Here is a 16440-nt window from a genome sequence, read left to right as displayed (position 1 = left end):
GATTTAGTAGGTATTTTCCTTATTAACACAACTCAAGCTGGAATCAGGATTTCAAAATCTTTCCACATTCTGATACCCTGCCCCTATCAGTTTGTGCTGTAGTAGTTGGTATGAAGTTACCTTTCTTACCAAACAAAGTCATTTCATTAATGCACAGAGCATCAGACTTCAATGTTCTATGTAGTGGTACCTATTACCCATTAATAATAGGAGTAACACTCTGTATTAACATAGTGCCAAATGCCCTAGACTAGTTTGGAAATCCTTGAGTACACTAAAAGGAACATTTTAGTTGATGGTAAGTATGATTCCTCATTTTGTAAGTGCAAACATTGAGGTATAAGGAGGCTCTCTCAGTGAAAGCGCATGCTTCAGGCCAAGATGAGTCTCTAATGGAATTAGAATGAAAACGCTTTAAGGTATCTTAAATCTTTGTTCCTATCTGAGCTCCTAGGGACTATGTCTCATTCGTCTTTGCAGCCTCAGGGACTTGTCCTATACTAGTATGCTGGGCAGAGGGGAGAGAAACATGGGCTTGATTTCTACCAGGCCTGTTTCTGAAGTCCAACTCTGCCTCCTGCCCATGTGACCCTGTAAATTGACTCAACCTCTCTGAGCCTTCATTTGGATATTAATATTTCCTCACTACTAATAAGAAATTCTGGTTCTCAGACAGTAACAATATAGAGAATATTCTGAGGTCATTCCATTCTTTGTTCCTTGAGGGACTGTGGAGTGTAGAGGCAGCCTCCTCCCCTAATTGTGACCTTCTGAATTGAGACTTGGAATAGATGGAAATTCAAGTGGAACTCTTTCCCCAGCAGCTCTGCCCCAAGCTAGTCTTTTACAGCTGGCTTTGGGCTCCATGGAATGCCTTAGAATTGGCCTCCCAAGAGAGCTGGTGCCTCATCCAAAAATATCAGTTAAAATGGAAAAAGTTAACAGGGCTTTAAAATCATCTCATTATACTCTACCCAGCCTCGCCCCTTGCCCCCCTCTCAGCAGCATGGTTTGGGCTGAGGTGATTTCATCCAGTAATACCTGGCAATAAAGCTGAGGGGCAAGGGTTGAGCCACGTGGCAGCTATTGTTGCAGTGTTTGGTGTACTGGAAGTTTCTAGAGAGAAGCCCCCCTACATCCCCCCCCTCTCGCACACACACACACACACACACACACACACACACACACGTGCGTGTGCACATGTTTTCTACCTTTTTAAATATAAGGTGATTTGTAGTTTGAGAAATTTTAAAAAATTCAAAACTGGACTAACAGAGCATTGACTGTGTGTATGGTCAGTACTTGGCAGCTGTCACACGCATCACTGAGGTGATCTGTGCTGAGATCGCAATTGGAATTTAATGGCCTGGCTATTTGAAGTAACCAGAGGTACTCATTGGCAACTTGGGCAATGCCATGTTGCCAACTCTACATTTTTGTGTCATTACTGCTCAGTGGCCCAGAGCTCCATTTTTTTCTCAAGTGTCTGTTTTTTAAGAATCTCACCAGGTGTTTCAGTGTGTACCTCTGGGTTGGCTGGGTAATGAACTAAAACCAAACACAACTAAGTGAGTAAAAAATGTGTCTTCATTGCCCTCCTTTCCTTCCAACCCTGGTGATGCAGGCAGACCATTCCCTTAAGTTATGAGATGGCCTTTGCTGCAGAGGGGAACCCATGTTAGTCTTCAGCAAAATACAGCTGCTGCTGTGCCTTTTCCCTCCACAGATGGTGGAAATAAAGCAGATCAGCATTATTCCCTGTGGCAAGGAGATGGATGGCTTCTGCAGTTTTCAAGCCATTCATCATTTTTGGGAGGGGGAGCAAGATCACCTGTCAAATGACACATTAGACTTACTTCTAAGAACTCCCACCAACAAAGCATCGGGAAGCATGTTTGAGGATCATTATTATCTAGAGAGGAACCAGAGAAATTGCCTGCCCTCCCTCTTCTTCCACAAACATGTCACATAGTTTGTATAGGGAAGGAAGTAGTTGCTTTCCCAAGTATCAAAGGGAAAGAAGAATTTATGGAGGTTTTAGGAAAGCACTTTAACACTGTGAGCTGGGGCTTTAAAGTATGGAGGCTGACTTTTTAACAAGCATAGAAACACTTAAAAGCCAGAATTAGTGTTGCCCTTTAGGGCAGTCACCCTGGAATCCTGTGCACCAATTCCAACAGTGTTGCCATAGAAAGTTCTTTGGAATTGCCTTCTCAGCCTTTTCAAAAGAATTTCCTCCAGAGTGCAAATCATCGTCCTTTTGACCATGGATCAGAATCTTAGCAAGAGCCAAATGTTGTTTGGAGAGAAGCAAAGTAGGGGATTCAGGTGGAGAATCAGGGTGCTAACATTTGTTATCAGGAGCACAGCATGACTCTGAAGTAAGGAGATACATTTTCTATATGATTCATAATTTGAAAGGATGGATGGGTTTGGCACAGGGAGGACTCCATGATGGGCAGGTAATACTCAGGGGTGAATGTAGGCACTGACCCACTTGTTCTCACTCCCCTAATAGTCAAGCCTTTCTCCATCTCTGAACTGCGTACCCTGGTCTCCTTTTCCTCCAACCTGGACTTTTTTTTTTTTTAAAGAACTGGAGCTCTCCTTTGTATCCTAGTCTAACATTAGCATATATTAGATATAGTGTATATTGTAATGGCAAATGAGGACATGAAAAATCTCACTATATTAGTGGTCCAGCAGAGGAAGCTGTGGCAGAATTTTGGAGCAGGGAGGAAGGCTGGGAAACTAATTTCTCATCAACATGTTACCAGCTTGTGCTTCTTCCTTTCCATATCTGACTTGTACCAGTTTACGACCTTGAAAAACATGTTTCAAGGTCTCACATCTGCTTTTTACACTTTAAAAACATTTATTTATATCAAGCTGATATATGTTCATAGTAAAAAATAATCAGATCATTCTAAAAAACTTATTGTAACAGAAGTAGTTTCCAGCTACATCCCTCCCCACCTCCCAGACCCATTTCCAAGAGGCAGCCACTTTCAGTCCTTGTAGCTGTTTCTTCAGACGTTTAAATAGCATGCACATACTGTTATCTCTGTATTTCTCATTTTTACATACTACTACCTTCCTGGTAATGATGCTTGAGAATTTAGCATAATATTGATTCCCATATTGTTCTTTCTGGACGTTCTTAGGATATTCTCTTTATTCCTGGTGTTCTGGAAGTTCATGATGGGACCTTATAGGGTGTGTGTGTGTGTGTGTGTGTGTTCGTCTATATATATTCACTGTGCTTAACATTTTATGTGCCCTTCTGGTCTGGAGACTGTCCTTTGGTTCTGAGAAATTGTGTATTAATTTTTAGTAATTTCTTCCCTTCCATTTTCATTTTCCTTTTGTGAGAGCTCCTGTCATTTTGATTTTGTATCTCCTGAATTTGGATCTTTTCTCTCCCCAATTTTCTCTTTGTCATTATGATGTGCTTACTAAGGGATTTCCTCAACTTAATTTTACTCCCCTTGTACTGCATCTGTTAACTATGTGCTATCATATCTTTTATTCCAGGAGCACAGTTTTAGTATGAATGTCCCTTTTTGTAGTCTTCTGTTCTTTTTTCTTGGATATAACATATTGTCTTATCTCACACCTTTCCCTCTGCTACTTGAATTGTCTTTGCTTCTCTGATCCCCCCTTTTTTTCTGTTGCTATTTTGGCTTCTATCCTTAATGCTGGAAGCTTTGTGGGGATGGATCTTGTTGATTGGTGAGTTTCATTGCGTGAGTCATCTCCTAACCCTCATTTTCATTAGGTAATCCCCAGAAAGTGGAATCAGTAGATCTTTCTAGGACCATTCAGAGTACTGAGAGAAGAATCCTATCTTTTCTGGAAATGAAAAGGGAAGGAAGAGGGCTGAGAGGCCCAAGTTCATTGTGTAATGCTCTCTCGTCTGCTCTCCATTACGCTTCATCTCCCCAAGACTGAAGCTTCCTTAGTTGAATTTCTCTGGAGAACAAACCTCACTCTCCCACAGAGAAGAATACATTGTAGAGGAAGATATTTGGGCTCCAGCTGCTCTTGCTTTCTTCAGGCTTTCAAAAAGTCCTTGTTTTCAATCCCACACAACTTATCCCTGCCTTCATTGGCACCTGGAGTCTGCAATCGCTGAGCCTCTCAAGAGTGTTGTGGGCCTCATTGGCTAATCTCTTAAGTGCCCCCTGCCTCCACCATAGACATTTAGAGTTCAGCTACCCTTCCTCAGCTCTGCTAAGTTACTTACCAATCCTCCACCTGCTTTCTATCCTGCAAAAGATTTTTAAATCTCTTGTCCACTGTTGTCTTTTTTGTATCTGTCTTTGTCATTGTGGGTTATTATCTATTTTTATTTATTTATTGTCATTTTGGTGGGAAAGGAAGATAAGAGTTTATGATTGATCTGTCATGATTTACTGCAACTCTATTCACTTCCCAAGAGCGAAGAATTCTTCCAAGATGCATTGGCTAGTTTCATCCTTTTTAATTGAAAGATTATTTGTTGTTTTCTCCCTTGCTCCTTTTGGGGTGGATTCCATACCCATGGAGGTCCTCTAAGACAGAACCAAAAAGAAAAACTTGGAATATTATATACCACATTAATGCAACTCTTCTCTGAGGCCTGGCTCTGGTACTTTGGAAAGATTAAATCTTTCAAACATTTTCCCTCAAAAAGATTTTATGTGTCGGTTCTGAGCTGTGTACTCTTTCATTTACAGCTTTTGGTCCTTCCTGAATATCATTTGATTTGGGAATATCCTTCCTAAATATCCTTTGAAATGGGTAAATAGGTATGTTGAGTCTGACATATAAGTTTGGCAGGGAAGAAGGTTGGGGTCCTATGGGTAACAGGTAAGCATGAATAAATATCAGTCATATTGGTAATACGGTTTGATAATAGAACCTCAAGTGGTGATTTCCAGAAACTTCTGTAAGTTCTAATACCATCATCCAGGGAAAATGTAGATTCAGGCATGAGGACTCAGTTAGATAAAAGGAACTTCAGAGGGGCCTTCCTGAGGAAGCACCATTTGACTTGAGACTTTCCAGACAAAGGGACCAGAAGGTGTAAATGCCTTCCATTTCTGGGAACAATCTTGGCATCCTCAGAGAACAAGAAGGCTAGTATGCCTGAAACATTGTAAACTGGGAAAGAATTTGTCGAGATTACATAGGGTCTTATAAGCTTTGATAAGGAGTTTAGCTTGTGTTCTAAATAGACTGAGAAGCCATTAGACAGTTGCAAGCAAGGAAGTCATTGACGTGATCTCTGTTTTAGAAAAATCATTCTGGTGGTGGATGGCCTGCAGCAAGGTAAGTGCAAAAACAGCCAAGACCAAAACAAAGCTATTGCTGTAATCCAGGAGAGATGGTGACTTAGAATTAGTGGATAGAGGAGATGGAGAAAAAGAGACTTGTGATAGGCTATAGGGTAGAACCCACAGGACGGATTAGTGGATTCTATATGAGGGTGAAGTCTGATGTGATCCTGGAACTGTTTGGTAGTCTTTTGGTTGGTTCCAAAATTACTCAAATATTACACTTCTAAAACCTCTAGGATTAAGTAAGTGCCTCCTGTAATTGATGTAATGAGGATTTACTGACAATTAAATTCTGTATTGTAGGAACAGTAGAAAAACTTATCTCATCAGTGATCTCATCCAATCTCCTAGTCTGGTGGCTTTAAACACCATCTATAATGCTAATGACTCTCACATTTCAATCTTCAACTTGAACCTCTTCTCTGAACTTCAAACTCATGTACCCTCCTGCTCATTTCCAGTCAACTTGTAACATATCTGAAATCTATTCTCCCGATCTGTAGCCCCTGCAGTCTTTCCTATCTCAGTCAGGGCAGCTCTGTTTTTCCAGTTGCTCAAGGAAAACCCTTGGAGTTGTCCTGAATCCATTCTCGCCTCGCCTCTCCTCTCCTCTCCTCTCCTCTCCTCTCCTCTCCTCTCCTCTCCCTACACACGCACACACACACACACACACACGCACACACTATACAATCCTTCAGGAATCCTACACTCAAAATATGTTCAGAATTAACCACTCCTCACTGCCCGCCACTTCCACTGCCACCAGCGTCATCTAAGCTGCCAATATCTCGTATCTGGATTACTGCAAAGGACTGCTAATTGTCCTAGTCTGTTTGGCCTTGCCTCCTACATTCTGTTCTCAAAATATCAGCCAGAGTGATCTTTAGAAAATATAACTTAGATCCCATTACAGCTCTGTACAATGTGCTCCAGTGGCTCTTAGATTTCCTCAGTATAAAAGTCAAAGGCCTTTCATGATCTCATTCTCTGACCTCAGCTCCTACTCAGAGTATTAGGGAACACTTTTCTTCAAAGGCTCCTTGCTAAAGGAAAGTTTCTTATAAAACATCTTTAATTGATTGAGTTTTAGTTCTCCCAAAGCACACACAAAATAAAAGACATAATCGTCCTGCATTTTGGCTACAAATATTTCCATAAACAGAGCATGTTCTCTCAAGGAGTTCAAATGACAAGCAAGCCAAAATTCAGAGGATAGGCAGTGGTGGGGGGCAGCATATTGGAGTTGTATCCCAGAATCCTTGACCAAAGAAGATGTACACAAAAGAATTACTGAATTCCCTTTCCCCTCTTCTGATCATTCTGTTTACTCTATCTTGTTTAGATTGATGAGTCTATGTTACTTCATCTTGTAACATTTAATTTGTTGGTATTAATTTTTATTAATTTATAAATATGAGCTATTATTTTCTTAATATTTTGAGGAAAAAGCGAGAAAAGTCCTTTGACTGACTACGAGTATATTGTTTTCCTACTTTTATCATCATTGAATTTGCTTATAATTATCCTGTATTCATCCTTGCGGTAGTCACTTAACTTGTGCACCTCACCTGTTGTTTGAGTTGGAGGTTCTGAGAGAAAGGCAGGAGCTTGGGGCATGGTGCATGGAACAAGGCCTTACTGACCACCTTTGTGTTTTCCTTCAAAAAATGGTGTTACATGACCAGTGTATGGGGGGTGGGAGATGAGGGTAAGGGGGATCGAATATATGGTGATGGAAGGAGAACTGACTCTGGGTGATGAACACACAATGGGATTTATAGATGATGTAATACAGAATTGTACACCTGAAATCTATGTAATTTTACTAACAATTGTCACCCCAATAAATTTAATTTAAAAAAAAATTGGCAGAATGTGGTCAAATTCAGAATAAGTAGCATTGAGGTATGACAGAAAGAAATATTTTGGTCATTATAGCAATTGTGTTGACATTACTGGGTCTTAATGGCCAAAACTCTATTATAGTTAAGGATGAATTTATGCCAGTGTCCATAATTAGGAAATAATAGTCAAATAGATTGATTATTTTTGACCTATAGTTTTATGGTGCAAGATAATCATTTATTTCTTTGTAATGAAATTGGGCTTAATTTTTTCTGATTATAAATTTAAAGCCATTCAGATGATTCAGGAAAGTCTAAAAAGCAAAAATATAATCTATCTTCCCAGAGATACCTAGTCTTAATACCTCAGTTTATTGTTACTAGACTTTTTTCTATGCCTTTTTATATAAGTATAAACCTAAAGTGAGATCATAACTCTACATGCTATTTTATAACCTCCTTTCCACTCAACAATATGTCATGAATATACATTTCCATGGCAGCATATATAGATTAAATAACCCCTTTTAACATCTACATAATAAATGATAAAGATGTCTTTTATTTTTCCTAAAAATATATTAGATAAAATGAATCTAGGCTTCCCTTAAAGATTTAAAAGGCATGCAATTTAAGAAATACAAGGACATTTTATTTTACTGACATATAGTATCAACCACATTAAACTAAAAAGACCTTCAAATATTGTTAACAAAATATAGCAGTGGTCTTAGTTACTGAATAAACTAATTTGTTTTGGGGGCAACTGTAACAAATATTTATTGAACACCTACTAAGTGCCAGTGTTGATCTAGGTAAGGGGATTCTTTGGTGAATTAGATGAGTGAGATCTCTCCTTGCAAAGAATTTACATTCTGAAAGGTTGGAAACAGATAAAAACTAATAGTAAATAAGAAAAATACCAGATATCAAAGCATATTATGTTTTCACGGTAGCATTTAAGCTGACATTTTGGTCCTGAATTCTGCAGATTGAGTCAAATCATACACTAATCATATTTTCAGATTTGAAAACAGTGAAGAACAAATCAATTATGAGTCATTTTTCTGTGCCCTGAACTGGAGAATAAATCCGATGCCCGAACTGGTAGAAATATCGCCTGTGAAAGAGGTAAAATTAACACCTATTTAAAAAACCAGCATGGTACCTCCTTTGCATTTTTAATATCTTTAATCTTAAAGTTATTTTTCCATGTAAAATACTAACATCAGTGCTTTTGGAAAAAATACTTAAGTATTTCTGGGTATTTATGTTAAAGGCGAATTCACTTTCCATGCTGAGCGAACATCTGTTCTATAAGAGCTTGACTTTACTTATGCAGCTGAATTTTTTTTAACCTTAGTCACATCCAATTATATGGAAGATAGGATAATAGGTTACAGTTATAAATAGATATAAACACTGTTATCAAGGGATTCTGGTAACATCATCATGAGCCACAAGAGCAAATTTTAAATGGTGAATATGTCAAGAATTCCCAGTGTATCTGTGGCTGTGCACACAGGTTTGCCTTGGGTCAAACAATACAGTATGGGGATGAACATTTCACAGTGGAGCCAAATTTAAAATAAAAATAAAAAATAGTAGAAAAATGCTTGGTTAGGGAAAACAAAGTTCATGTGATCAGATGGTGCTCTCAACATTGTGGAATTGTCTGAATTCTCTAAGATCTTTGGACCAATTGTCTTTAAGGAGTGAGTGGGTGGGTGGTGGTTTGTTTATATTTTAACATGCTCCAGAAATTGATTTTCTTGGGAAAGTCCCTTGATAAAGCAAATGTCATGTGTTTGATACTCCCAGAAAGGAGGCATTTATTCCTCCCAGTCTCTGCTGACCAGCTCATTCTGGCCTGAACGGGTCTGGTGTCCCTGGGGAGTTCCCTCAGGCATGCAGCTATTCTGGAGTGTCAGGCAGCCTTAGAACTTCCAGATGGTGGAGAGACAGTGGTGCCCTTTGAAGTCAAACAGAGCTAGGGTTGAATTCTAGCTCGGTAACTTACTTAACTCGTTCATTTATAAATTTGATTCTCAGACAAATCATAATTAAGTAGCCACTCTCACTAGGTTCTATGCTTCATGCTAGAGTCCGGAGACAAAGGTCATTATTGCTACCTTTGAGGTACCCACTGCTGATGGGGGAGTCAATACAATCATGATTTGGAGTATGGTGTGTTACAGCCTGCATGGGATGTAATGAGATGAGGGAGAAGATGCTTATAAATCAGACTGGTGGGGCAGGGCAGGAAGTCTTCTCAGGGGAGGTGATACTTGAAATTTCAATGATGAATAGTAAGAGTTAGCAAGTTAGGAAAGTGGAATGGTATGGAAAACGCATTCCCAACAGAGGTTCTGGGACGTGTGGTAGCATGGTGCTTATGCAGAGCCAGAATGAATTGGTGTGGCTGGAATGAAGGCACAGAGTGGAGAAGGATGAGGCTGGAGTTACCTGCAAGGGTGAGGTTTGAATATTGTCCTGCAAGGTATGAAGACCATGGATAAATTCCAAGGAAGAAAGTGACATGATCAGACATACGCTTTAAAGGGAGCTTGGATGGTAGGTGGATTGGAGAGGAGGTATGGAGACAGACCCATTAGGATGCTCATGACATTTCATCATCATCGTAATAACAGCAAACACTTGAAGCATTTACTATGTGCCAAGCACTGTTCTAAGACCTCAAAATCTATTAGATTATTTAATCCTCATAGCAACCCTATGATGTAGGTACTTTTATTATTCCCATTTTAGAGATGAGGAAGTTAGAGAAACAGCAAGGGTCTGGTAGAGTCAGAAGTTTAATAACTCAGATCTGTTTTACTGCAAAGAATAAGAAAGAAAATATTTTTAATGCAATTATTATTGAAGATACTGGATTTAATTAACTAAAATCCAAGATACCATCACAAAAACATATCGATACTGTCATTTCTTTTCACTTTTGAAGTTAATTTTTATTTTTATTAAAGTAGTATGTAGTTTAGAAGTCAAATAGTGGAGAAAAAGTAAGGAAAAAAGGGCTCCAACATTGCCCTCTGTTCCACCACCACACTGGTATCCCACCTCATTTCTTCACCAGTGGCTACATTCACTTGTTTGAGTTGTTTCTTGTATTTACTTTCATATTTCTTCTTTTCTTAGTGTTTAAAATTTTTTCTTATTAAATTTATTGGGGTGACATTGGTTAGTAAAATTATATAGGTTTGAAGTTGTACAATTTTATAATATATCATCTATATAGTGCATTGTGTGTTCATCACCCAAAGTCAGTTCTCCTTCCATCACCATATATTTAACCCCCTTTATCCTCTTCTACCACCTCCACTACCCCCTTACCTCTGGTAACCACTAAACGGTTGTCTGTGTCTATAAGGTCTTGTTTCTTTGTCTTGTTCGTTTGTTGCTTTCAGTTTTATATCCCACATATGAGTGAAGTCATATCATTCTTGACTTTTTCTGTCTGACTTATTTCGCTTAGCATGATAATCCCAAGATCCATCCATGTTGTCACAAACGATACTATTTCATCTTTTCTTATGACAGAGTAGTAATTCATTGTGTATATATACCACAGCTTCTTTATTCAGTCACCTATTGAGGGACCTTTTGGTTGTTTCCATGTCTTGACCACCATGAATGATGCTGCAATGAACATAGGGGTACATATATCTTTACAGATAAATGTTTTCACATTTTTTGGGTAGATACTCAGGAGAGGGATTGCTGGGTCACATGGTAATTCTATTCTTAATTCATTGAGGAACCTCCATACTGTTTTCAATAGCAACTGTGCCAATCTGCATTCCCACCAGCAGTGTATGAGGGTTCATTTTTCTCCACAGCCTCTCCAACACTTTTTACTGTTTGTGTTGTTGATAATTTTTCATTTATCTGTTTGCCATTTGTTTGTCTATTTGGGAGAAGTGTCTGTTCAGGTGCTCTACCCATTTTTCAATTGGATTATTTGGTTTTTTTGTTGTTGTTAAGTTGTATGAGTTCTTTATATGTTTTGGATATTAGCCTCTTACTGTTTGCAAATTATCTCCTCCCATTTGGTTGGTTACCTCTTTGTTTTGTTGCTGTGTAGAAGCTTTTTGGTTTGATGTACTCCCATTCATTTATTTTAGCTTTTACTTCCCTTGCCTTTGAGGTCAAATTCCTAAAATCCTCTCTGAACCCCAAATCCGTTAAATTTAGTACCTGTGCTTTCTTCTATGCAATTTATTGTTTCAGGTCTTATACTTAGATCTTTGATTCATTTTGAGTTAATTTTGGTATATGGTGACAGGTTCATTCTTTTGCATATGGCTTTCAAATTTTCCCAGATGACATGATTCTTTATATAGAAAACCCTAAAAACTCCACTGAAAAACTTAGAAACAATAGACAAATACAGTAAAGTTAAAGGATACCAAATTAATGTACAAAAACCCATTGCATTCCTATATAATAACAATGAAATTATAGAAAAGGAAATGGAAAAGACAATTCCTTTTGAAATTGCAGCACAAAGAATAAAATACCTCGGAATAAACTTAGCAAAGGAGGTGAAGGATCTATACACTGAACACTGTAAGACATTATTCAAAGAAATTGAAGAGGACATAAAGTAATGGAAAGATATTCCGTGTTCATGGATTGAAAGAATCAACATTGATAAAATGGCCATATTGCCCAAAGCAATATACAGATTTAATGCAATCCCCATCAGAATCCCAATGGCATTTTTTTCAAGAAATAGAACAGAAAAAATCATCAGATTTGTATGGAACCACAAAAGACCCCGAATAGCCAAAGCAATCCTAAGAAAAAAGAACAAAGCTGGTGGTATCACACTCCCTGACTTCAATTTGTACTGCAAAGTGACAATAATCAAAACAGCATGGTATTAGCAGAAAAACAGACACACAGACCAATGGAATAGAATTAAGAACCCAGAAATAAACCCACATGTATATGGTTAGATGATTTTTGACAAAGGAGCCAAAAACATGCTCTGGGGAAAAGAAAGCCTCTTCAATAAATGGTGGTCCATATGGTCATTTCGCAACCTTTAATTCTTATCTATGTAAATATTTAATTTTTACATGTAAAAAGAGAAATGATAAATGGAGTTTTTATTCAACTTTTTCGTTTATTGTTATAGTATTCTGTGCTGGATAGTATCCATTTGTCCCACTAGAACTTTTCTCCAGCCCCCTCTACCTTGCTCTGAGACCCAGGCAGCTGACTTTTGTGGATTATATCAGTGGGGACCTGAGCCCTCTGGCTTATAATTGGGTTGGCCAATGGGATGCAGTACCGCGAGAGTGGAGGGTGGGAGGAAGGAGAAATCATCTTCCTCCCTGACAGTCACAATAGATTGACTGCTTCCTGCTGCCAGGATCCACAGCACCTATCTGGAGGTTCTCTCCATATAGCTGCCCACTCCAAGTTCTGGTTACTACCCCCCACCAACTCTCACTACCCCCCACCTCCTGTCTCCCTTCAGCCCCAGGTGGTAGTAATGGCTCCCTGCTCCTATAACCCTGAGGGACCAGAATAGCCCCTATTGGTTTTCCTGAACACTTCTGCAACTTTGTAAGTAGTCCCTTTATTAAACTCTTCTCAACTTACACAGTTTGCATATGTTCTCTGCTTCCCGTGGGATCCTGAATGGTACATGTACTTATTTTTGCTAGTTATCAATTGCCTTTGTTGTTTTCCTTACTTCCTACTTCTCTCCTTTTTCTTTCCACTCAAGTTGCCACCCAAATGATTACCTATATGTTGGAGATTTCATCATTTATTGTACAAAAATACAATTATATTATGCACATTTATCTGCAGTATGTTTTTCTTAATAGTAAATAATGGGAAATTTCTCTAGTTTAATATGTATAGACTTATGCCATTCTTTAATAACTGTAGTGTGGATATAGAATAATTTATTCCTCCAATTCTGTTTGATAGTCATTCAAGTTGTTTTTACATTTTTGCCTCTGAAAACATGTGCTTTACTACTTTAATTTTTATTTTCCTGATGACTGTTGAGTTTGGATGAAATTTAATTATCTTTTGATACTACAATCCACAATAAGAAAGACATTTTTTCATAGTAACCCAGCATGTACATATACAATGGGACAAAAGTTTCATGAACCAATATTATTCTAACTACATTTGGTACAGTATGACCTTTTCTTTCCTTTCTCTCTTCCTTCCTTTCTGTTTTCATTTCATTTCTTTATTTTGTTTCTTTTCTCTCCTCCCCCCTTCTTTTTCTCTTTTGAGTGTAGTTCGTGACCCATTAAATTGATTTAAGGACTCACAAAAGGATCAGCTCCCATACTGGAAAAGGAGTCAGAGTGTGGGAAGCTCAGAGATCCATTCTTCCTTTAACTATCCCTCCTCCATTTCATCTGTTACCTGCTCTGTCAGTTAGGACAGTTAATGAACAATGGACCTCAGGTGATTTAGGGAAGATGGTAAAGCAGAAAGTCTGGAGCATGAACCTGACCTCAAATCCTTAGCTCTGTGATTGACTAACTGGGTGAATTTGTACAAATTACTCAACATTTCGGATTTCCCCATCTCAAAAATGGAGATAAGAATAGTACTTCCAATTACATCATAAAAATGGCAAAGTGAGGTGAGCCTCTTGAAATCTCCCCTGGAATTTAGAACAAATTGAACAACGATAATTCCACAAAGGACTCCCTGCGCAGCAGACAGGCAAGACTAAGAGACGCACAACTGAAAGCATCTAAAGGTGGGCAAACAGGGCGAGCAGGGGAGGAGGGAAGCAGAAAGTGTGGAGACAAGGGCGTGCAGGATGCAGACGGAGCTTGGAGCTCTCTGCATTCTTGAGCTACTGCAGGGGCAGGAGAGGGAAGAATTCAGACTGGTAGTGCTCCGTTTATGGCCCACAATCCCGCCTGAGGGATCAGCATATAACATGGCTGAACCCAACGCTCACAGCAGTGACCTTGGAGGAAAACTGAGGAAAGAAGGCTGAAAACTGTGGTTTAAGCCCTCACTGCCAAGCAGAGAAAGTAAGCCTTAGGCACTGAGACTAGCCGCCCCCTCCCCACCCTCCCAGAGCTCATCCCACCCCCATCTGACCAGTGCTAGAAGCAGAAAAGTAGCAGTGTTAGACAAAAAGAACAAAATAGTTACAGTTCTGAGAACTGCGGCCTACAGACACAGACTCACAGCCCAACTAGTTCCGGTGAAGGGGAGGGAGGCTTAGGTACAGGACTGGCTATGGTGGTGGTCGCCACCATTGCTCAGAGCCATCTGTCATAACCCACCCGCCCCTGTCCCCATCTGTCTGGGCAGATCCCTGCAGGAATAAAAACAGCCCCTGAAACACACAGGCTGTGAAACTGGTGCAGGCAATGCTTTGGAACTTCAGAAGCTTTCCAAATCCCCCAACAGAGGCAGTGCCCTGAAACCCAGGCAACCTGCTCACAGAGGAGAAGCCCACCTTCCAGGGAATTCCCCCATTGTGTGAGAAGCAGGAACAGTGCAGAGAAAGTATAACACTACAGTGTGAGAATAAAAGGCTGCAGTCAGAGAGAATATAAAACACGCTACTAGAAAGCAAAAGAAAGACCTCTTCCTATCAACCTGTTGCAGAACCCACTCTTGTAGATGCCTATGAAGAGAAATAATAATTCATTAATTTCCATGAATAACCAAGGAAACAAAACAGCTCAGAAAGAAAACGAAAAGTCTCCAGAAAATGTACTTAACGCATGGAAATATGTGACTTCAATGACAGAGAATTCAAGATTGCAGTTCTGAAAAAACTCCGTGAGATGCAAGAAAACACAGAAAGTCAGTTTACCAAACTCAAAAGCATAAAGCACAAAATGAACATTTGACCAAAGAGATTGGAATTTTAAAAAAGAACCAAATTAAATTTCTGGAGAGTAAGAACTCAATACAAGAAATGAAGAATGAAATGGCCAGCTTAGGTAATAGAGCTGACCAGATGGAGGAAAGAATTAGTGACATCGAAGATAGAAACGTGGAAATGACACAGATGGAAGAAGAGAGAGACTTGAGACATAAAAGAAATGAAAAAACTCTCCAAGAACTTTCTGACTCCATCAGAAAGAGTAATATAAGATAATGGGCATACCAGAAGGAGAAGAAAGGGAGAAGGGAACTGAGAGTGTATTCAAACAAATAGTCAATGAAAACTTCCCAAACTAGTTGAAAGAACTGGATCCTAGAAGCAAATAGAACATGTAATTACCTCAACCCCAACAGGCCTTCTCCAAGGCACATTGTATTGCAGCTGTCAAAAATTAACGAAAAAGAACTAATCTTCAAGACAGCCAGGGAAAAGAAGACAGTAACCTACAAAGGAAAGCCCGTTAGATTATCATCAGATTTTTCAGCAGATACTGTACAAGTCAGGAGGTAGTGGAATCAAATATTCAAACTATTGAAAGAGAGAAATTATGAACCAAGAATAATATATCCAGCAAAGATACCCTTTAGATACGAAGGAGGAATAAAGAGTTTTCCAGACATACAGAAGCTGAGGGAATTTTCTAACACACGACATGCACTATGAGAAATACTGAAGGAAGCTATTTGACCTGAAACAAAAAAGGAAAAGAATACAATACCATGAGTAGTAGTATGAACAGACAGAAGCAGGAAATGGCAACCCTTACACAAAATAGGACACTGTATACTTAAACATAACATACAGAGTAAAGAAGAAAAAAAACATTTAAAAAAAGAGTAAAAAGACAAATTGCTACTTCAGCACGGAAATCAACTCACAGCATAAATAGGGATAATTTGTGACAACAAAAACATAATAGGGGAGAGAGTAAAGGTCTGAACCATCACAAGGGAATGGACAAAGTAAGCATACTGAAGAAAATGGAATACTCTAAATATGAAACTTGCTTTTACATAAACTTAATGGTAACCACTCAAAAAAAATCCAGAACTGAGATACATAACATAAAAATAGAAGACATAGAGGGAAAAAGCATAGAAGACGACCACATTAAAATAATAGACAGCAACAAAAATGCAAAGAAACAAGGGCGACACCATCCTACCAGAAAATCAGAGATAGAATGACAGGAATATTCTCATATGTCAATAATCACCCTAAATTTAAATGGACTGAACTCACCAGTGAAAAGGAACAGAATAGCAGGGTGGATCAAAAAACTAAATCCAATCATATGCTGTCTCCAAGAGACACATCTCAGCTACAAGGACAAGCATAGACTTAAAGTGAA

General features: G+C 38.9%; 1 protein-coding gene across 1 annotated transcript in view; it reads left to right on the top strand.

Annotated features, from left to right (window-relative positions):
- The window catches only part of EFHC2 (EF-hand domain containing 2), a 269975-nt gene that overhangs the window by 222873 nt on the left and 30662 nt on the right, over positions 1-16440 (top strand). Inside the window, 1 exon segment of the mRNA XM_074323645.1 lies at positions 8191-8296. Within this exon segment, the coding sequence (XP_074179746.1) occupies positions 8191-8296 (106 nt within the window).

Source organism: Rhinolophus sinicus, chromosome X, assembly GCF_036562045.2.
Source record: "Rhinolophus sinicus isolate RSC01 chromosome X, ASM3656204v1, whole genome shotgun sequence".
NCBI classification, from domain to species: domain Eukaryota; kingdom Metazoa; phylum Chordata; class Mammalia; order Chiroptera; family Rhinolophidae; genus Rhinolophus; species Rhinolophus sinicus.
Note: the sequence above shows the minus strand (reverse complement) of the source record. Positions and strands in the feature narration are given on the sequence as shown.